This window comes from Mobula birostris, chromosome 12 (assembly GCF_030028105.1).
Source record: "Mobula birostris isolate sMobBir1 chromosome 12, sMobBir1.hap1, whole genome shotgun sequence".
In the NCBI taxonomy this organism is placed as follows: Eukaryota; Metazoa; Chordata; class Chondrichthyes; order Myliobatiformes; family Myliobatidae; genus Mobula; species Mobula birostris.
In genome coordinates this window covers 71,843,976-71,867,642 of record NC_092381.1, presented here as the reverse complement: position 1 = coordinate 71,867,642, position 23,667 = coordinate 71,843,976, and the positions used below count along the sequence as shown (strand labels likewise).

At 43.4% G+C, this 23,667-nt stretch overlaps 1 protein-coding gene across 3 annotated transcripts in view; it reads right to left on the bottom strand.

The window, feature by feature from the left end:
* Positions 1-23,667, bottom strand: part of acot11a (acyl-CoA thioesterase 11a) — a 131,696-nt gene that overhangs the window by 103,072 nt on the left and 4,957 nt on the right. For 2 of the 3 annotated variants that reach the window (XM_072274088.1, XM_072274089.1), the window contains exon 2: positions 14,768-14,963. The exons of the other annotated variant lie outside the window; for it this stretch is intronic. In XM_072274088.1, coding sequence (XP_072130189.1) covers positions 14,768-14,954 — 187 coding nt within the window. In that variant the 5' untranslated portion in view covers positions 14,955-14,963. The remainder of the gene's footprint in view (positions 1-14,767; positions 14,964-23,667) is intronic. 3 annotated transcript variants of the gene reach the window in all.

The following is a 23,667-nucleotide window of genomic DNA, read 5'->3' as shown; positions in this document are numbered from 1 at the left end:
CAGTGACTGGTTGAAGAACAGCAACTGAAACATATGGAGTGTTTTTTTAAGGAAGGCCTTTCGCTCGTCTAGAGCTTCTCCCCGAAGCTTCTACACTCCTGGAGAAGGTGTGGTTTCCGAAGTAGAGGGCACCTTTTGTCAGGATTTTCTGATGTTTCAGAATCATCCTTTTGGACAGCATTGTCCATCTCAGTTTTGTGCACCATGACAGAGCCTCTGACAGGTTTCTCTGATTTAAGTGGTGCTGAGCTAGAAGTGGTCATGATAAAGTTGGGGTGGTTCCTCATTCTGGCTTCATCCCAGATGAAACTAGAAAAGAAGGAAAATGGTGGGAAGCTGAATCCATTTTCCAGTTTGCACCTGGTTCCCTGTGACATCCATTTCTCTTGTAGACTAAAGGGGAGTTTCTCCAGGATGGGACTAACTCCTCATGCAGTGTCGAGGTAAAGTAAGCCAGGTAAGTAGTCTTCGGCTTTGGCCGCTTCCAACTCCAATAGCAGGTCTCCAAGCTCTTGCAGATTGAGGCTTCCCGCTAGAAATCTTGGGGAAGGACTCAAGCTTGTTGAAGAGAGCAGTCTCCATTACCTCCATGAATCCGTAGCACTCTTCCAGTCTTTGCCAGACTAAACTGAGAGCAGCACTGGGTGTTCAATGCGATCTGACTTTAATCTACTTGCTTGCTCAGCAGACTTGGGTCTAAGCCACTTCACCAACAGGTCAACTTGTTCACTGGGCTTGAGGTTGAGGTCTTCAGTGACATTGGAGAATGTGGACTTCCAAGCCCATTAATTTGCTAGCTTATCATCAGCAGGTCACAACAGGCTAAGAGTCTCACAAGATCTGACACATCACGAGTAGGTTGGGGCTCATTAGGGGTGTGGTGCACCTTACCAGGAGGCTGAGCAGCATCACTACCTGTGTTATTCCGTGGTATGTAGGAGTGTTGGAGTCTTCTCTTACTACATGGCATCTCTCCATCATATCTGTGGGCAAGTGAGTGGCCAGTCATTAGTCGTTTTGAGATATCTACCTGTTTAATACAAGCACAAGTATGTGAGGGATGCAGTCTCCATTCTGTCCCATTTGCATTAAAGTTGTCGAGTTGCGGGGTGTTATCCCGTGAAAGGGGAATGCTCCCTTTCAGTCCTGATTGGCTGGCCTAAGTCTTCAGTGTTTGCTGGTGGGTGGGTATGACCATAAGCCGACTGGTCTTGAACATACCTGGTATTCCTCTCAGCAGAATGACAAGGTGAGTTTGATCTAACATCGCTATTGTCAGCTAGCGGCTCTATGCCCCGGCTAAAGCTGCCTGCACCTCTTATTCGTGCTGCAGTGTCTCTAACGTGGCTTCCAGGTGGGTTTTCTCTACTGTTATATCAATTTCTCTTTTTGCAAATGACGCCCTGACTAGTGTCGCTTCGGCCCTGAAGGCTAATTTATACTTGTGCGTCAAATGTCTGCCGTAGGTACGACACAGCCGCGAACCCTACGCTGTATCTACACTGAACCCTACGCCGTAACCTAACGCGCACCTCTCCCAAAATGTAACTACGTGTCGCGGCGTCGCAGACCGCAACAACTGTGATTGGTCCGCTTGGTAGCATCGCATTTCCTGCTACGCCGCAATAGCTTCCCAGTGGACGACTGAAGGGCAGGGAAGGAACTCTGGCTGCAATGCTTTCCATAAAGCTTTACAGACCTCCAAAATTATGGAGGACCCTGTGCTTGACGCCAGTTTGTAGCTAGCTGCTACAGCTTGTTGACTTCCACCTGAAACTAAAACTCGAATGGTGATTGCCAGTCTCTGAGTATATTGTGCGTACACTGATGCAAAATAAATGGTTGGAGACGATGAACCAAATCGTCAAATCTACCTGCCGACATCCGAAAATATTTGAAATGCATTTCCTCGTCCATGTCTTTCAGCGGCCAGACAAGCACAGAAAATTCACCCTCCTTCAGTTTCAGTCACAACTGTTTGAAGTTTGAGTTTCTTCATGTTGCATTTCAACACGAAGAAACTCAACACAGCGACATAGAAACCCCACCGCTAACTAACGTTTTGGCGGTGAATTGCAGAGTGAAGCAGACACAGCAACGCACAAGTATAAATGCTCACAACAGTGTAGCCCACTTGTGTAGGCTACGGTGTAAGCTTGTACACACAAGCATAAATCAGCCTTAACATGGGCTTCCAGCGCTGCCATGCTTGCTGCGGATCCGCTAGAGTGTCTCGATAATCTAGATGAACATAGTGAACACACTGACCTGGTTTCAAGGCTTCTCTTCTCCGCTGCCGACATTCTGACTTTATGTCACGTGGAGCTTGCAGGATCAATAACTTATCCACCGCGGATGAATTCACCATTGAGACTGGAGACTGTCCTTTCACTATTGTGCCCTCGCTCAACAGTGTCTCCACTTTCTTAAGCAAGACAGACAGGTAATCTTCAGTCCCAGTGTAGTTGTGGTTTGAAGACGGCTTTGTTATTCACCAGTACACAAGGAGCCGATGTAAAAAGACAGTACTCTCAGCATTCTCACGAAAGGTAGATTCAAATATTGATTGAAATCCCTTTCACTTCTAACAAGTGTTTCTAACTACTGTACTAAATGAAATGTACAAAGACATTAAATGGCCAACCTGATGACAAAATTGCTTAACAATGTGATAATGAGCAACCAACAACAGCTGTAAGCACAAGTAAGTAGTGAGATCGAGTAATTACAAATAAAATAACAATCCAAATCAGGGAAGACATAACACTCCCCACCCGGTATCTGTAAAAGATGCCACCAACTGAACTCATGGCTTTCACAAAAAAAAATTAAAACATATTAGAGTCAATTCTCCTGATTAATTGAATAGCACAGTCATCTGCTAAATAGTAATGAGACCATAACTGGATTTGAAACACAAGAGTAAAACTCTATCCTTCAAGAGGGATCACCACCTAAACTTCAAAATAAGCCAATGAGATCATATCAAATTAACAGAGAATCCAAAACAAATCTAGAATCTGTACAAACTTAAAAGATTGTCTCCGTTTTTACAGATTTGTAATCAGATAATGAGAATCAACAACAGCTATGGAAGCAGTGAGATCTAGTAATTAGAAATAAAGTAACAGTCCATATCAGGAAAGACATAACAGACCCCTTTTTTCCTAAACTTTGCCTTCTGCCAGTCAGCCAATCTTCTATCTTTCCTGTAATACCAGGGGTTCTTTCTCATTTAGCAGTCTCATGTGTGGCACCTTTATTGAAGGCCATCTGAAAATCCAAGTAAACAACATCTGACTCTCCTTTGTCTATCCTGCCTGTTACTTCCTCAAAGAATTTCAATGGCACTCTTAGGCAAGATATCCCCTTAAGGAAACTATGCTGACTTCCACCTGTTTTATTGTGTGCCTTCAAGTACCCCAAAACATCTTTAATAATGGACTTCAACATCTTACCAACTACTAAAGTCAGGCTAACTGGCCTATAATTTCCTGGTTTATTTGCTTCCAAGGCTGAGGTGTAAAGTGCAATATTTCCTAAAGGTTAACCTGCAGGTTGAGTCAGTAGTGGGGAAGGTAAATACAATGTTATTATTCATTTCCAGAGGACGAGAATACAAGGATGTAATGCTGAGGCACTACAAAGCAATAGTCAGATGATATTTGGAGTATTGTGAGCAGTTTTGGGACCCATGTCCAAGGAAAGATTTGTTGGTGTTGGAGAGTGTCCAGAGGAGGTTTATGACAATGAAAGGGGAACATATAAAGACCATCTGATGGAATGGTTATGGAGAAAAGGCAAGAGAATGTGGTTGAGAAGGAAAAATAAATCAACCAGGACTGAATAGTAGAGCAGACTCAATAGGCTGAATGGCCTAATTCTGCTCCAAAATCATAGGGGAGCTGCATGTATCTGGCTGTAGTCAGCAGCTACCAAATGACTCAGCAATTTTTTTTCTGGCTGTTCAGACTTTGCCCAGCAATCATTGTGAGCTGCTGCCACAAAACAAAACCATTGGAAATGATTTTATTGGCTAAAATGGCACATTTATCAGATGAGCTGCTTGGAAAACCACCCTTGAAATGTCATTGGGTGAACATAAGCAGACCAAGCAAATCAACCTGCTGTTTACTTTCAATGCAACACTGAAACTTTTTATTGTTTTAGTACTAGTGGAAATTATTAGATGAAAGTGCATGAGCAAGCATTTTAGCAGAAAAATCATTCAATATATTAGTCAAATGGTCTACTGGAAAAGGGAATGCAACACACAAAATCTTGCCAGTTTGCTCTTAAAATGTTTTGCTAATCATTTTAAAGTAAGGAACAGTAACATTTCTACTTACAAGTCTAGTCCCATACCATACAGTTGACTCATTCTGGAGAAAATAAGCGTGGTACTAATGTGAGTTTAAAAAGTTGAAAATAAACATTTTGGGTGTGAGGGATTTCAGACCAGAACTGGAATACCAATGACCTTAAACTATGACAAGTGACTACCTGCCAGAAAATCTGATCAGCTGTCTGTCTATGTATACTGCTAAGGTGCACTCTGTGAATATTTCACTGGGAAAGTGGTTATGTGAAAGGGTTAAAGTGCCTGCCTGCCTGCCTGCACCCCCCCCCACCCCCTGTTCATAATTGTCTTTTATCTTAGTGTTGAAAATGTCTAGAATGATCTTTTGCACTAGTTTATGATTAGGTAGAGGGAACTCAGTAGCCCTCTCTTAATCCTTATCTGTGGATTTGTTTACCTCAGAAGTATAAGATATGGGTGGTTAAGCAGAGGCAGGATAAGTAAATGAAAATTAGCCACCCGGACTTTTCAAGGGCACTTTTTCATTGCAAGGACAATGAGTAGAGCTTTTTGCAAAAACTGTATACAAAGGACTCGCTGTTACTTAATCGGACAACACCAAGAACCAGATTGCGACCGGTGCAGGGCAAAAGCGTGAGACCCGATGGCTATCAAGTCAGGTATCTCCAACGAGCAGGACGGGCAAGTTAAGATGTCCTATCTTGATACAAGTTGTTAGTTTACTTTATTTCAACTTTAATAAATCGTAGAAGTTAGCTACTACTTTCTGTGTGGTGTTCCATTTCCAAAAACGTGCTGCAAATTAAAGAATCAAAACAACAAGAACAAGTCATTCCATTCAGTTACAGATGAGTTACATAAAATTAGCAATCACCACTTGCCAGCACGCCAATCAAGGATTGGGATTGGATGACTGAATCCTCTTCCTTTTACATGGTTTCAGCTTCAAGTTTGCTATTCAAGGATATCTGATCAATAGGAAGCTTTCAACATTCAAAATAAATTTATTATCGAAGTACATACAAAACCCTGAGATTCATTGTCTTGCAGGCCTACTCAGTAAATCCAATAACCATTATAGATTATATTTCTGGATCATTGGGATCTCTTCTGGGGAAGGTCTGACCTGTACAAAAAAGGACGGGCTGCACCTGAACTGGAAAGGGACCAATATCCTGGTGAGCAGGTTTGCTAGAGCTGTTGGGGAGGATTTAAACTAGTTTGGCAGGGAGGTGGGAATCAGAATGTGAGTGCAGAGATTAGGGTAGAAGGACAAGGGCATGATGCTATGTGTTCTGAGTTGGTGAGGAAGGACAGGCAGCGGACAAAACATAAATGTAGCCAGTTAGAGGGGTTGAAATGTGTCTATTTCAACGCGAGGAGTATTAGAAATAAGGGGAATGAACTTAGAGCATGGATCAGTGCGTGGAACTACGATGTTGTGGCCATTACTGAAACTTGGTTGGAGGAAAGGGAGGGGGGAGTAGCATTACTGGTCAGGGATAGTATCACGGCTATAGAAAGGGAGGACGCTGCAGAGGGAGTGTCTACTGAGTCAGTGTGGGTGGAAGTCAGAAATAGGAAGGGATCAATCACTGTGCTGGGAGTAGTCTATAGGCCCCCAAATAGCCCTCGGGACACCGAGGAGCAGGTAAGCAGACAGATTTTAGAATGGTGCAGGAGATACAGGGTTGTAGTTATGGGTGATTGCAACTTCCCTCATATTGACTGACACCTCCTGACTGCAAGGAGGGTAGATGGGGCTGAATTTGTCAGGTGTGTTCAAGAAGGATTCCTGACACAGTATGTCAGCCGGCCGATGAGAGTAGAGGCCATACTGGATCTAGTTCTGGGTAATGAACCTGGTCAGGTGGCAGACCTCTTGGGGGGGGGGGGGAAGCATTTTGGTGAGAGTGACCACAACTCCCTCTGCTTCAGCATAGCTATGGAAAAGGATAAAAACAGACAAAATGGGGAAGTGCTTAACTGGGGAAAGGCTAACTGGGGCAGGAACTAGTGAGAGTAAATTGGAAACAGATGTTCAAGGGTGAAAGCACAGAAGTAATGTGGAGGAAGTTTAGGGACCACTTGTGCTGGGTTCAGGATAGGTTTGTCCCACTGAGACAAGGAAAAAATGGTAGGAAAAGGGAACCGTGGCTGACGAAACACGTGAGGCAACTCGTCAAGAGGAAGAAGGATGCAGGAGGGGCTCATGAGAAATATAGGGTAGCCAGGAAGGAGCTAAAGAAAGGACATAGGAGAACACGAAGGGAGCATGAGAAGGCCTTGGCATGTAGGGTTAAGGAGAACCCCAAGGCATTCTATGCATATGTGAAGAACAGAAGGATGACAAGAATGAAGGTGGGGCCGCTAAAGGATAAAGAAGGCAACATGTGCCTGGAGGCAGAGGGGGTTGGGGAGGTCCTAAACAAATATTTTGCTTCAGTAGTCACAAGTGAAAAGGACTTTGATCAGGGTGAGGTCGAAATAGAACAGGCCTGTGTGCTGGACAATATGGAGATTAAAGAAGAAGAAGTGTTGGATCTTCTTAAAAACATCAAGATTGATAAGTCCCCAGGGCTGGACGTGATATACCCCTGGTTGCTGTGGGAAGTGAGAGAAGAGGTCGCTGGAGCAGTAGCTATGATCTTTGAATCCTCTTTGGCTGCAGGGGTGGTGCCGGAGGATTGGAGAATGGCAAATATAGTTCCCTTGTTTAAAAAAGGTAACAGGGAGAATCCTGGGAACTATAGACTGGTGAGTCTTACGTCGCTGGTCTGCAAACTATTGGAAAGGATTCTTAAGAATAGGATCTACGAGCACTTGGAGAAGTACAGTCTACTCAAGGATAGTCAACATGGCTTTGTGAAGGAAGGTCGTGCCTCACGAGCCTAATTGAGTTTTTTTGAAGAGGTAACAAAAGAAATTGATGAGGGTAGGGTGGTAGATGTGGTGTACATGAATACTAGCAAGGCATTTGACAAGGTCCCCCACGAGAGACTCATCCAGAAAGTCATGAGGCATGGGATCAGTGGAACCTTGACTGTTTGGATAAAAAATTGGCTTAAAGGAAGAAAGCAGAGGGTAGTAGTGGAAGGAAAGTATTCTGCCTGGAGGTCGGTTACTAGTGGAGTGCCGCAAGGATCTGTCCTGGGACCCCTGCTCTTTGTGATTTTTATAAATGACCTGGATGAAGAGGCGGAAGGATGGGTGAGTAAGTTTGCAGATGACACGAAGATTGGAGGAGTTGTGGATGGAGCTGTAGGTTGTCGAAGGTTACAAGAGGATAGAGATAGGATGCAGAGTTGGGCAGTAAAGTGGCAGATGGAGTTCAATCTGGATAAGTGTGAGGTGATGCATTTTGGAAGGACAAACCAGAAGGCTGAGTACAGGGTTAATGGTCGGTTACTTAAGAATGTGGATGAACAGAGGGACCTCGGGGTTCAAATCCATACATCCCTCAAGGTCGCTGCACAGGTTGATAGGATAGTTAAGAAGGCCTATGGGATGCTAGGCTTCATTAATAGGGGGATTGAGTTCAAGAGTAGAGAGGTCATGTTGCAACTCTACAAATCTCTTGTGAGACCACACTTAGAGTATTGTGTTCAGTTCTGGTCACCTCAATATAGGAAGGATGTGGAAGCTATGGAGAGGGTGAGGAGGAGGTTTACCAGCATGTTGCCTGGATTGGAAAACAAGTTTTATGAGGCAAGGTTAGCAGAGCTGGGACTTTTCTCCTTGGAGCGTAGAAGGATGAGAGGGGACTTGATAGAGGTCTACAGGATTATGAGAGGCATAGATAGGGTGGATAGTCAGTACCTGTTTCCGCACGAACAGCAAGCACTAGAGGGCATATGTACAAAGTTAAGGGAGGGAAGTTTAGGGGAGACATCAGGGGTAAGTGTTTTACACAGAGGGCTGTGGGTGCCTGGAATGACTTGCCAGGGATGGTGGTGGAGGCTAAAACATTAGGAGTATTTAACAGCCTCTTGGACAGGCACATGGATGAAAGAAAAATAGATGGTTACGGGGTAGTGTGAGTTTAGTACGTTTTATTTTAAGGAATATATGGGTCAGTACATCGGCCTGTACTGCACTGTAGTATTCTAGTGTCTTCTAGTGTCTAATCTGTAGGTTTTTACAAATAAAAATGGCAGAGGAATTTTCTGTTTAAGACAAACCATAGCAACTCATTTATTGCACTTCAAATACTGAACACAAAGCATGGTAAAAAGTTCTTTATGTAATTACATTATTACGTCAGATCAACCTCTTAAAGTGAACCCCCAACTCAATGTTGGCGGCTGTGAATGTTCCACTAATTACTTTACCCTACACAGGACCCCAGAATTCACTCAAACCGGTATTGTGAGCCACCTGCCTCAGATCCGATGTGCCATGGGAGGAGGAACAGCAGAGGCCTCTGGCTCGTCCGGAGGTGTGTTCACACATCCATGGTCATGTCATGACAGCAGAGGTGTGGTAGCGGAATCCTCCAAATCTTGGTGGGCTGGTTTAAGGCGATCTACTGAAATACATTCAGGGTTACCTCTCTTATCTATGATAAAAAGTCTTTTCTTCCTGTTCCAAAATGTGGAACAGGCCATCATACAGGGGCCTAAAGGGATGTTGGTGCATCATGGCAGACAAAAACAAACGAGGTAGAATGTAGGTCAACAGGAAACAAAGATACTGTATGCCATGATGGGAGGTAGGAATAGGTACCTCCGAATTGAATTTACTGAGGAGGGTGGAACTCTGTTGAGAGGCCGACGAGGTAGACGTGGCGTCAGGAAAAAGATCACCTGGCCCCCGTAATGGCTGCCCATATACCGACTCAGCTGCGGATCACTGCAGATCCTCTTTGAAGCTCTTCTGAGTCCCAGCAGGTCCCACAGGATATGATCATGCCAACACTCATCGCTCTGGGAAGCCCTCAGAGCAGCCTGTAAGGAGCTGTGAAACCACATGCATAGGCCATTGGACTGCAGGTGATACATAGTGGTGTGACGTAGCCTAATGCCAAGGTTCCAGGCCATCACAGCCTAGAGGTCTGATATGAATTGGAGACAGTGGTCAGGAAAACTATCAGATGGGGTGCCAAACCGAGCAACCCGAGTGCGGATGAACACCTGAACCACGTCTGTGGCTGTTGTCGATGCTAGAGGAATGACATCCGGTCACCTGGTGGTATGGACACCACGGAAAGGAGGGGTGAAATCATGGGAGGGGAAAGAGGCCCAACCAGATCCACATTAACAAGGTCAAACTGATGCTCAGGGACCTCAAAAGGTGCCAATAGTGCCTGGACATGGCGGTTAATTCTTCCCTGCTGGCACTCCACACAGGCTGCAGTCCAATCACGCACGTCCTTTCTAAGGGTGCCCCACAAACTTTGGTGCAACAAGTTTTTGTGAGGCCTCCCAGCCCAGATGCGAAAGGCCACATATGGAGTTAAAAACCGTCCCCCTCCAGTTTGCGGGCACAATGGGGAGAGGGCGCCCAGTTGAGACATCACACAGGACAGAGACCCCAGCTTCCCTGAGCTTAGCACCAGCCAACCGCAGGCCCATGACTACTGTCCTGTAAGCCGGGACCTCTGAGTCATTTGTTCGGTCAGCTGCCATATCGGCATAGTCAACCCCTATGTGTACGGCCTCAACAGCTGGCCATAAGAGGCAATTGGCCACGGTGTGATTTTTCCCCTCGACATGTTGTATATCTGTTGTGTAGGCCAGGTGGTATTACTGCCGTGCAGACCAAGGATCTGATACTTCGGCCATCACATGCATGAGGGGTTTGTGGTCAACACACGCTGAGAAATGGCTACCCTCCAAAAGGAAACAAAAATGACGGTCAGCCAGATAGAGACTGAGAAACTCACAGTCAAATGTTTGTACTTCATTTCTGGAATACAGACTTACCGGCTAAAATAGGCGAGCAGCTGCCACACGCCTTGGACCAACTGTTCATGCACAGTATCCACAACGTAGTCTGAAGCATCAGAGGTAACAGCTAAAGGTGTGCTGGGGAGCGGGTGAGCCAGTAGGGTCATGTTGGAAAGAGCTCATTTGGTATCATTAAATGCCCTGGTCATGTCCACTGACCTGTGATTAGGGGCACTGCCTTTAAGTGCACTGTACAGGGGAAGCACATGTTCAGCAGCTTGCGAAATGAAGCGGTGATAGAAATTCAACATGCCTAAAAACTCCTGTAGTTTTTTTGTGGTGTGGGGCAGTGGGAAATCCATAATAGTGGCTACTTTTGACGGGAGAGGTTCCGCACCTTCAGCAGAGATGTGATGGCCAAGAAAGTCAATGGTTGACCCCTGAAACTGGCATTTAGCAGAGCTAATAATCAATCCATGTTGGTTTAAAACCTCAGAACATGTTTGGTGACGAGATAAGTGTTCAGATTTGGACGCACAGGTGACAAGCATGTCATCCAGGTAAACAAAAAGGTAATCTAAGACTTTAAATACAGAGTCCATCAGTCATTGGAAAGCCTGTGCCGCATTTTTCAGCCAAAACTGCATGTGCAGAAACTTAGAGGCCAAATGGGGTTATTATCACTATTTTTGGAGTGTCCTCATGCACCTGATGGTAGCCCCTAACTAGACTGACTTCGGAAAAACTTAACTTTCTGACTAATCCTGTCCAGGTATCAATCAGGGTGGTGGCCTCTTTAAGGCATCAGTAATTGCCACAAGCATGGCAACCACGATTGGACTTGGGGACTGTATGGAGGGGTGAAGCCCAGAGCCTATTTGGTCAACAATGCCAAGTCTCTCCAGATGACTCTGGCACCTAGAACCTGCATTGTTCAGACTTCTGATGCCCAATGCGCTGGCACTGACGAAGCAGTAAGGCGGTTAGCACTTCCTAGCATTCATACCAAAGCAAGCACAGTAAAAACACAGACCCGGCATAGTCTATTTCACAGCTGTGGGCATCTTTATGTTGGAAGCCTTACTGACAAGGCTTATTGAGGTAGGGAAAGGAGGAGTGATGAACTGCTGCCTGGCTGAGTGTAGACTATTAGTCATTTTAGATAGCTCCCTATGGTCATTCACAGGTGCATTAGCGAGGGCTGTGCGAACTTGATCAGGCATTTGCCGCATGAAGAATTCTTTAAAAATAAAACAAGGATGATGTATTCCCTGGAGAGACAGTATGTGGTTCATTACCTCCGACAGCTTAGCATCGCTGAGGCCGGGCAAGCAGAGCAACTGTTTGGTGTGCTCAGACTCCAACAGTCCAAAAGTCTATAAAAAGTAAAACGTAAGTTTTCAGCAATCGGTACTTACCAAGTTCAGGCAAGTGTTCTAGTAGACTCACCACTCTCGCAGCTGTGGAATTGCTGCACAATGCTACCACATAGAAATATCTGGTGTTGTCGGCGGTGATTTCTCGCAGGGCAAACTAGGTCTCAGCTTGTATGGACTAAGCGACGGCATTTTGCTCCCAAAACTCCAACTATTTCGAAGTGACTACATTGGCCAACATATTCAATAACTCTGAGATGGTCCTAGAGCATCCGTGTCACCAATGTAGGTTTTTGCAAATAAGAATGCAAGAAAAATCATAACAACTCATTATTGTACTCCAAACACTGGACACAATGTGCAGTAAAAGTACTTTACACAATTACATCATCATGTCAGACCAGCCTCTTAAAGTGAATCCCAACTCAATGTCGGTGGCTGTGAACTATATATGGTTCCACCAGTTACGCTACCCTACACATCAATGAAATATTGCACCCAACAGGGCAACACAACAAACTGTGCAAATACAAAAGGAAAAAAAAATAGTAATAAATAAATAAGCAATAAATATCGAGAACATGATATGAAGACTCCTTGAAAATGAGTCTATAGATTGTGGGAACAATTCAACGATGGGGAAAATGAGGTTGAGTGAAGTTATCTGCTCTGGTTCAAGAGTCTGATAGTTGAGGGAGACTAACTGTTCCTAAACCTGGTGGTGCAGGTCCTGAGCCAACTGTATCTTCTTCCTGGTGGCAAGAGCGAGGAGAGAGCATGACCTGGGTGGTGGAGGACCCTGATGATGGATGCTACTTTAATGCGACAGTGCTCCATGTAGATGTGCTCAATGGTGGAGAGGACTTTACCCATGGTGGACTGGGCCATATCCACTACTTTCTGTAGGATTTTCCATTCAAGGGCAATGGGTGTTTCCATATCAGGCCGTGATGTAGCCAGTCAATATACTCTACACCACACGTCTTTGAAAGTTTGTCAAAGTTTTAAATGCCATGCTGAATCTTCGCATACTTCTAAGGAATTAGTACTAGCTGCTGTGCTTTCTTCAGAATGGTATTTACGTGTCATTCAGAATGACCCAGGACAGATCCTCTGAAATTATAACAGAGTTATCCTATGTTGTGGTGCTATGAACATTTGCAGAACATGTATGAGGGGGCAAGTGTGAAAAGCAAACCTGAGAAATGGAAGACAGCAAGCAGAATGCCTATAATTAACTGCCCAATGCAATGGAGTTGCTGGTCAAGCAAAGAAGTTTGAATAAAGCTTTATTTGGATTGCTACCCCTGTTCTCCAACAGCCTACACACACCTGTACCAGATATGCAAGGTCAGACAAGTTGACTCTTCATTCTTGGAAAATGGGCTGCATAGCTCATAAGCATATTACAGTGGAATGAGAGGTAACAATTAAGAGGAAAAGCAGGATAAAGTATCAAATATACAAGGTGATTGTAAAGAAATCATCAGGCTTGTGACGAGGTATCAGTTTAGAATGGTTTCTCTCTAATAATTGATAAGAGAGCACAATATTTAAGGTAATCACAAAAAAGTTGGATATTCCCATGCAGGCTTGCTGAAATCCGGTCACAAAATATTATTGAAAAGAATCAACTGCTTAGAACATAGAACAGTACAGCAGAGTATAGGCCCTTCAGCCCTTAGTATTATGGTGACCTTCTAACCTACTCCAGATGAATCTAACCCTTCCCTCCCACATACTCTCCATTTTTCTTTCATCCAAGAGCCTCTTAATTGTCTGTAATGTATCTGCCTCTACCATCGTGTGGTCTAACCAGTTTTATAGAGCTGTGACATTGCTTCGTAGCTCTTGATTCAATCCACCAGCTAATGAAGGCCAACATACCATGCAGTTTCTTAACCAGCCTATCACCTGGTGCAACGACTTTGAGGGACTTGGACCTCAAGATCCCTCTGTTCCTCCACACTAAGAATCCTACTATTAACCTTCTGCTCTGCCTTCAGGTTCAACCTTCCAAAGTGAATCACTTCACACTCTTGCAGATTGTACTTCCTCATCTAAATAATTCATAAAAATCACAAAGAGCAGAATGGATCTCTGCGGAAAACCACAGACCTCCAGAAAGAATACACTCCATCGACCACCTTCTTCTTGGGCGAGCCAATTCTGAATGCACAAAGCCAAGTTTCCCTGGATCCCATGCCTCCTGGCTTTCTGGATGAGCCTACCATGGAGAACCTCATGAAACGCTTTACTAAAATCCATATGCACCTCATCCACTGCTTTGTTACTTCCTCAAAAATGTTCATCAGGACCATGAAGCATGGCCTGTCCTTATAGAGCCATGCTGACTATCTCTAACCAAATGATGCTTCTCCAAATGCTCACAAATCCTCTAAAAATCCTCTTCAACAGTTTGCCAACTACAGATGTAAGGCTCACTGGTCTATAATTCCTAGAATTATCCTTATTATCTTTCTTGAACAAAAGAATAATATTTGCCATTGTCCAATCTTCTGGTACTACTCCTGTGGCTAGTGAGTATGCAATGATCATCACCAATGGAGCAGCAATCTCTTCCCTTGCTCCCTGTAGAAACTTGGGGTATACAACCTGTCCATCACCAGGGACTTTATCCTAATTTTTTTCAAAAGTTCCAACACATCCCCTTTCTTAATCTCAACATGTTCCAGCACATTAGCTTGTACTATGCTGAACTCGCATTCATCAAAGTCCCTCTCACTGGTGGATATTGAGGCAAAGTATTCATTAAAGCCCTCTCCTAAATGCTCCAACTCCAGGCACATGATTCCTCATTTATCCTTGATGAGTCCTACCCTCACTCTAGACTTTCTTCTGTTCTTCACATACAGGTAGAATGCCTTGGGGGTTTTCCTTAATGCTACTCGTCATGACCTTCTCATGTTCCCTTCTAGCTTTCCTAAGTCCATTCTTAAGCTCTTTCCTGGCTCATTGACTAAATATAAATACAAGGAGAAAATAGATTAGACTAGGTACATCATAAGGAGAAAAGCTTAGCACAGATTTGCTAAGCTAAATGGCTTAATTATGTGTCATAATAATTCATAACTAATTTAGCCTGAAAACTTCCAATATCTGATACATGTAGCTATAATTAAGGTATCATGTAAAACTTCTTTGGCAAATTTGCAACCTACCAGAAAGACAGGCTATTGTGTCCATCCACTTCAGTAATTGGCCTACGCTCAGTTCTCCACGGTGATTGGCATGACAGGGCAAGATGAACTGACTCATCTTTACTTCAGTTGGATTTGTGTACTTATCTCCATTTTCAAAAATAAACAGTAGCTCCTCCTGTGCCTCCGATTGTTCACTTCCTGCCATAATTAAGTCCTGGAAAAGGGGCAAAATTTGGAAGATGGGCATTTTTGTAGGAAAATGCAGAGACCCATGATCATAACATTCCTCCATGACCCCAAGAAGACTAAATCACAAACATAATTTGATACAAAGATTGGTGGAAGGGCAGGTAGTGTTGAAGAAACAGGTAGGATGCAGAAGGACTTAGACAGATTAGGAGAATGGTTAAGAAAGTGGCAAATGAAATACAATGTTGGAAAATGCATGGTTATGCACTTTGGTAGTAGAAATAAATGTGCGGACTATTTTCTAAGTGGGGAGAAAATCCAGGAATCTGAGATGCAGAGGGACTTGGGAGTCCTTGTGCAGAACACCCTGAAGGTTAACTTGCAGGTTGAGTCAGTGGTGAGCAAGGCAAATGCCATGTTAGCATTCATTTCAAGAAGTCTAGAATACAAGAGCAAGGATGTGAAGCTGAGAGCTTTATAAGGCACTGGTGAGGCCTCACCTTGAGTATTGTGAACAGTTTTGGGCCCCTCATTTTAGAAAAGATGTGCTGGCATTGGAGAGGGTCCAGAGGAGGTTCACAAGGATGATTCCAGGAATGAAAGGGTTACCATACCAGGATGGTTCTGGGTCTGTACTCAGAATTCAGAAGGATGGGGGGTGGGGGGGGGAATCTCATTGAAACCTTTTGAATGTTGAAAGGCCTAGACAGAGTAGATGTGGAAAGGATGTTTCCCATGGTGAGAGAGTCTAGGACAAGAGGGCACAGCCTCAGGATAGAGGGGCGCTCTTTCAAAACAGAGATGTGGAAAAATTTCTTTAGCCAGAGGGTGGTGAATTTGTGGAATTTGTTGCCACATGCAGCTGTGGAGGACAGGTTGTTGGGTGTATTTACGGCAGAGATTGATAGGTCCTTGAGTGGACGTGGCATCAAAGATTACAGGGAGAAGGCCGGGAACTGGGGTTGAGGAGGAGAAAAGAAAAGTATCAGCCATAATTGAATGGTGAAGCAGACTTGACAGGCCAGATGGCCTAATTCTGCTCCTATGTCTTATGGTCGTATAATTTCAAGTGAGTACAGAGGACCACAGCACCTCAGTATACAACTTGGGGGAAAATTAAACAAAGAATCTGTCTTCATGTTATTATAGTGAGGAAGTACGTGGCGCAGAGAGCAGTGCAATTTCAGTTTCGGGGTGTTATGGAAAGCAACATTGCAGAAGAACAATGATACTATGAAATATACCAGCTATGAATTGCAGATAGTGGCGGAAATTCTTTTTTGACTTTTGATTACTTAGCTTGTAACCTACGATGAGACTATCATAGGATTTAATATTCTCTATTTGTTGAATCTGTAAATTCACTCGGTCTTTCCTCACAGCAAGTGATGCAATGTGATTGAACAAGTCAGTGAATTAACAGTGAATTCATGACATACTTTTTTGCGGGATTTATGAATTTACTACATGATACAGGTCAAAATCATTAATGGAGTTAGCAGCACACATCAAAGTTGCTGGTGAATGGAGTTAGCTCATGGAATTGCTGAATAGGCTTGATGGTCTAAATGATGTGTCTGTGTCCCAGTTTTTATTTTCCCTTACATTTTCTACCTGTTTTCTATCATCAAGACAGTACTTGCTTCAGTCCCAAATCCTGAAATGCAGTGGACAAGGAGAGAGATTGTTTTAATTTCAAAAGTAGACTGTATACATATATTCAAAAAAATACTAAGGAAGAAATAGTGTAAAAAAAAACTTATACATTTATGGTCATTGCATTCAGTAGAGTAAATTTTTAAAGAGAAGAACACCAACATTGATACACCAGAGACCGTCCATCGTTCTTGCTGCCTCAGTAAGGCCGCCAGCATAATCAAACACTCCACTTACCATTCCCCATCTGACATTCTCTCTTCGCCACTCTCCCAACAGACAGAAGATACAAAAGCCTGGAAGCACATACTAACTGGCTTTAGGACAGCTTCAATGCCACTGTTATCAGACTCTTGGAACAGATCATTTGTATGTCAAGATGGGCTCTTGACCTTATAATCTACCTCATTATGATCGTGCATTTTATTGTTTACCTGCACTGCATCTTCTCTGCAGCTTTTACACTTTATTCTGTATTATTACTGTTTTACCTCGTTTAACCTCGATACAAGGTGTCCAAATTTGATCTGTATGAATAGTATGCAGGACAAGTTTTTCCACTGCGTCTTGGTACAAGTGACAATAATAAACCAATGCCAGATTCTGAAAATCTGGATCAACACGCAAAAAAATGCTGAAGGAACTCTGCACGACAGACAGCGCCAATGGAGGAAAATAAACAGTTGATGTTCCAGGACGAGACCTTCATCAGGATCATCTGTCCCAATCTGCTCCAGCCCATTCCGATTAAACATCTCAGTTCCTCTGAACCAGATCCCCAGCACCTTCAGGTAGTTGGACTGGATGGTGAAGGGTACATTGAATCAGTCGGGCCAGTTACAGAAGAGCATGGCCTCACTCTTCCTGAGACTTTAGCCTCTGATGCCAACTTGAACTGACTGCAGATGCTGATCAATCTGTGAACTGACTATGGATCCAAGCAGAAGATGGCAACATCGTCCATGTACAGGGAGGATTTTTGACTTGCCTGCTTTCTCTGCTGACAATGTGGCCTCTTTTATGCCCTTGTCAATCTTAATGAATTTGGCAGAGGGTTCTAAACGGCACACAAACAGAATGGGAGAGTAAGCAACTCTGCCTGACTCCAGTCTTGATGAGGAAACTGTTAAACGTTTTGAAACTTCAAAGCATTAAAATAACTCAAAAGAGAACATGGGAGTCCGAAATGCAAGTCTAACTTCATGTTTTATTTTAAGCAAGGTATGCACATATCATGTGGTAGCACCATGACATATGCAATTTACATATTTTTTACATATAACATAATGAATTATTTAAACAAAGAATGCTTGATCAACATATTTACAAGATCACACAAATATTACTGAAATATTAAATACACAACAGAAACTGTCTGTCTCCCACGCAGTAACTTAGACTTTAATACATACTGCCTATCTGTGCAGAGCTGTTGGATCCATTTCTGGTTCCCTCCCCAAAGACTATGTCTACCATGTATGTGCGTGGGCCTTCTCCTTGTCGCTTCTGACCAGGCAGACATCCACCTGGGTCAGTTTTTATCATCTCACAGCTCTGGGAGGCCGTGTTGTATGTAGCCTTTCTGTCATATAGACCCACATAGATCCACCTGCAGATCCTCATTTGACCTGCCTGAGAGGAGGCTACTAAGTCTTCCTTAAAACACGGAGCTCTGGCTGTTAACATGAGCACACTTCATCCTGCTCCACAAAGAGAATCCTGGATCAGATGTTCGTGGAGGATTCAGAGGCAAAGAGCTCAGCTGGCAATTCTTGGGCTTCCTCTGTCACATCCACCACCTTTGACTGCAATAGAAGTTGCTCTAAGTCTGTCTGGAGATGGTGCAATTCCCTGACTTTGTCTTGTTTCCTGAACACCTTTGAGAATGAAGAACTCGGTTGCTTCACAGTTCTCAACCTCTGTAACAGCTCTTTTGTTCCTTGATATTATCTGGGGCTTGACATTCAACCTCTCAGTCCTCCTGCCTGACTTCTGGTCCTCTTGTAGGTAACAGGAAGCAATGATCAAAAAAGAACACTTGTGTAATGTCATTGGATTCAAAGTGACTGCTTTTGATGTGAAGAGGAGGTCTACCTGGACCATACTGCAATGTCCATTCCAGCTCAAATGGGTTGCAGCTGTGCACTGCGTGCATGGGTGCTGAAACAGTCATGCAATTTTACAACTTTAGCTCTTTCCATCCAGAATCCAGAACTGTTATCCAGTCCCTCATCAGCACTGCTGGATTGTCCAGTTGCCTCAGTGATGCATTTGAAGTCACCAGCCAGAAGGACAAGCAGGGACATCACCAGCAACGGAGGTAGTTGTTGGAGGTCAGCTGGCCGTTTGCTCAGCATGGGCAAAGCATACACATTAATTCACTGCAGCGGAGTCTTATAGTACTTTACGTCTGCCACACAAAGCCCCCTACCCCCACCACATCTTTTGACTCCAGAGACAGAGAAGTTGCTTCCCCACAGTAAAATTCCCAAGCTGAAAGCACAACTATCGTTCTCTGCCACTCCCCCAACCCCAAACATATAGACAAACTCCGGGACAACCATCACAACCTCCTCTGATAGTTATGGATGCGTGGCAGCCCACAGTCATGGAGAAAGTTCACATTACCTTAACCTTGGTGTTAACACATCACACAGTTCTCTTCGCACTGTGCACAGACATGCCACATTTATCTCCATGGATGTTTGAGTTCAGGATTCACAAACACACTCAATCAGCTCAAACCCTCATACCCACAACCACGGTGAAATGCCTTACTACTTTTGGACTCAGGTATTGGGAATGGTTTTCCCGCAAGGTGCGGCAATGCTGGTTGTGTCTGGACGGAGATCAGAATGTGTTCCTGTTTTGATCTGTCTCTGACTGTTGTGCACCCATCTGTGGTGTGTCGGCCACAGTGTTGCTCCTGGTCTCTCAGAGCTGTGGTGTGCTTGACACCTTGCTACTCCTTGTCTCCCACAGTTCAGGGCCATGGACTCCATGCTGCTCCTGGTCTCCCTTGTGTATTTGTCTGAAAGCTGCTGACGGTTTTGTCAACTCCATTTTGGTGCTTTCTCTGCCTGTGACATCAGTTTTCTATATTCATCCTCCAATGAGGAACAATTGCTGGCATCTGAATGCTACATGGCCTTTTCCTTCCCATTTACTCTCATGAGCCAATTGTCTCTTGGCTAATATCTTCTGAGACTTCTTCCTTTTCACCACCTGCCACTCCCTCTTTCTTCCACTCCTTGCCTTGATGGTCCTGGGAGCTTGTGGCTGGGGTTTGGATGCTCGAGGGGGTTGGCCTTTCCTCAGTTCTGGCCTCAGTTTCTGCTGAAGCCCCTGTACTGGTAGAGGGTGCACCAGTATTCCTCAAGGTGTTGTTGGTGTCAGCTCCCCTCTTATTGCCTGACCATAGGCAGGGACACATTTTGGGCAGGCCTTGCAGAGGTGACCCACTTCCCCACGTAGGCTACAACTTTTGCCTTCTTTGTAGTCTTTGGTCTGGTGGCCTTCCTGCTCGCGGTTCTTGTAGATGACTGCATTGGTCTGGGCCACCACACATCCAAGGTTGTTGTAGTTATGCCACCATCTGGGTTGTTCTGCATATACCATTCCTTCCAACAGTTCCTTCCAACAGCAAACACAGATGGAGGGTAGATGATGGCTTCTTCTTCTTCTTCTTCTATTTCCGGCTGTTTAGATGCATCTAGGCGTATTACAGCCCTCCGCAGGATGTATAATTAATTATAGAACTTCAAGGAACTCAAATTCTCGAATACAACCTAGTCTCACGTATAAACTGAATGATAGACTCTTCAATCAGATGTTGATTCTCTTGGTGGCCAAACAAAGATTTAATAGAAAACCAAAATAAATTTAAGCCAGATAGCCTCTTGAACAACATGCTTCTTTCAATTTTGTATCAGTAGAACATGCTGGACTGTCTCTGGACTACCACGCTCACATAATCCAGCAGGATATTTTCCTGTTATCTTTAAATAATAGTTTAGCCCACAATGCCCCAACCTAAGTCTTGTAAATTTCATCCTATCTCTACGACTTAAAAGGTGACAGTCTGAGACCTTTTTAACTAGTGGGTGACTAGAAAAATAATGCCTGCTCCTTAATTCATTTTTCCAATCCTCCTGCCACTTCTTCTCTATACCTTTTTAATCCTACTTCTCAATTCTGCTCTGCCTAGGGGAACTCTAATTTCTACTTGCCTGCTCTGCAAGGAAGACTTGGCAATGCCATCCACAATTTCATTTCCCTCCATCCCAGCATGCCCAGGTATCCATGAAAATCTAACTGCACAACCCATCTTCCCTACTCTAAACAACACTAAGAGAATCTCAATAACTATGTCAGGATAAGCTTTTGATTTACTCCCTTTTATAGACTCTAAGGCAGCAGCAGAATCCGAACAGATGATAACCCTACATGGTCCAGAGTCTTCTATCCACCATAAGGTCCAGAGTATTGCTAATAATTCTGTTGCAAAGACAGAAACACCATCTGAAACCTGGTGACCAATCTTAACTCCAAGTTGAGACACATACATCCCAAATCTCAAAATGGGTAACTTTTAATTTTACTTTGGCGCTCTGACTTCTCCTGCAAGAGACACTTTGATGGACAGCTATGATTGAATCCACTTAGTTTTACCCAATACTACAGGCCCAACTGAATTCGTTCTAAATGCAGAGGCACTTCTCCCATCTCCACACATAATGCCGGGACTGATGTTGTTCTAAAAGCTCCACAACAGAGTCTAAGTGCTTTGGACTGCACAGTGTCTAGTTTTCCAAGCACTGCCGTAGCAGCGGAACCATAAGCAATACAACCATAATCTATAACTGATCTAATCATAGCTAGATATATTAAGTACATAGTTTCCCACCCTGCTCCCCAGTCACATCCAGCAATACTTCTCATAACATTTAAAACTTTCTCACACTTTCCAATTGTTTTATCTACATGAACCCTCCAAGTAAGTCTTTCATCAAACCAGACACCTAAAAACTTGAATACCTTGACTCTTTCTAGTGGAGAATCATATAGACACAATTCACAATCAGGAATCTTTCTTCTAAAACCAAAAATCATGTATTTGGACTTAGAAGCAGAAACCCTGAAACCCCATTTATTAGCCCAGTTTTCAACTGATCTTAAAGCCTTTTGTACCTGCCTTAATATATACTTGACGTTTCTTCTTCTTTTCCAGTTTGCACCATCATCTGCAAACAATGATTTGCCAAATCCTGTCCCTACCTGATCAAAGATATCATTTATCATGACATTAAAAAGAACTGGACTACTGACACTTCCTTGAGGGGTACCATTACCTATTTTAACTGACTTGGAGCTTGTTCTGCCTATTCTTACTTGAATTGTCCTTTCCTTAAGGAAATCTTTGATCCAATTAAACATTATACCTCTAATTTCTGCATCATAGAGTTTAATTAATAAGCCATCCTTCCATAGTGAGTCATATGCTCTTTCAATATCTAGAAATACACTTACCATTACGTCTCTATTTTGAAATACTTTTTTAATATCATGATCTAAAAGGGCGACAGATTCCATTGTTGATCTTCCAGTTCTAAAACTATTCTGATAGGCAGCAAAATGTCCCTTATTTTCCAAAAAATAAACAAGTCTGTTGGTGAGTATTCATTCCATAGTTTTACAAAGCACTGACGTTAAAGCTATAGGCCGATACGAACTAGGACTAGACGCGTCCTTACCTGGCTTTAAAACTGGAACTACCACCGCATGCTTCCATTCTACTGATAATTTTCCTTCTTTCCGCATTGAATTAAACAATGCTAGAATTTCTATTAATACAGAGTCATCCTGTGTACATACATCTATTGATGCTTCTGGACACATCTTCAGTGATGTTCCTGGAATCATCGGGTGTTTTGGGTCTTTCAACGTCATACAACCTCCTCCAGGTGATCCAGCCGGGGCTGATCAGACCCCAGCTTGTGTCCAGATGGCTAGCTACTGATGACTCCATGGTTCATCTAAATGCTTAAGCAATTCATAACATAGTCCATCCCTACCAGGAGAAGTGTTTGAACCTGATTGGACAGCTTCCTGCAATTCCTGAAGGGAGAAAAACAAATTTATGGACCTATTTTCATCCAAACTCCTGTCCAATTTCCAACTTTCCTTTAACATAATTTCCTTTCTCAAATCACCTAACTCTCCAGAACTTTGTAACGCTTGGAACACCTCTACAAACATATCAGCCTTTTCCTTATTGGTTACAGCTTCAATATCTCCTTCCAGCAAAGCTGGGATAGATGGTTTCCTATATATCCCTGACATTCTGTGAAAATTGCATGTACGTAAAGGGTATAGAAGAGGTCCAAAACTAAAAAAAAGTGTTGCTTCAAATTTGATGAGTACCAACAATGGCCTTGATCTTGCTTTTTTTTTTATATTGCCCAATAAGGACTGGTTAAATCCTGAATTGGCTGATTCTTTCCCTGTTCTCTCCTAGGACTCGACATTGCAGGTCAAGATCCTTCACCGAGTCCAAACAAAAGGTTTCAACCCATAACGTTGACTGTCCATTTCCTTCCACAGATGCTGCACTGACCCACTGCCGGCTCCAGTTGTTCCAGATTCCTACAGCTGTAAGTCCTTGCATCCTCAACTTGTAAAATGTTCTGATTGTGCATCAGAATTACCACCTTCTATTCCAGACCTTGATCAAATTCTAACTGGAAAACATGTTTAATTTTGGACACAAAATGTCAGGAAACATAACAAAGATCCAAAATGCTGCAAATACTCAGTAGGTTAGTCCATCGCTATGGGATTAGAAACAGTTAACATTTCAGGTCAAAGCCTGACCTGTTGAGTTTTTTTTAAATATATATTTCTTCTCTTTTAGATTTCCAGCATTTGCAGTTTCTTTGATGTTCATTTCAGGAGCACGTTGGCTTTGGAATAGACTCTAATAAATTCACAAGTATGACACCAAGGCTTAGATGGCAAATTAGGACAAAAGTCTGGTAGGATGAAAATCGACTCCAGGATTTAAAACAAAGCTG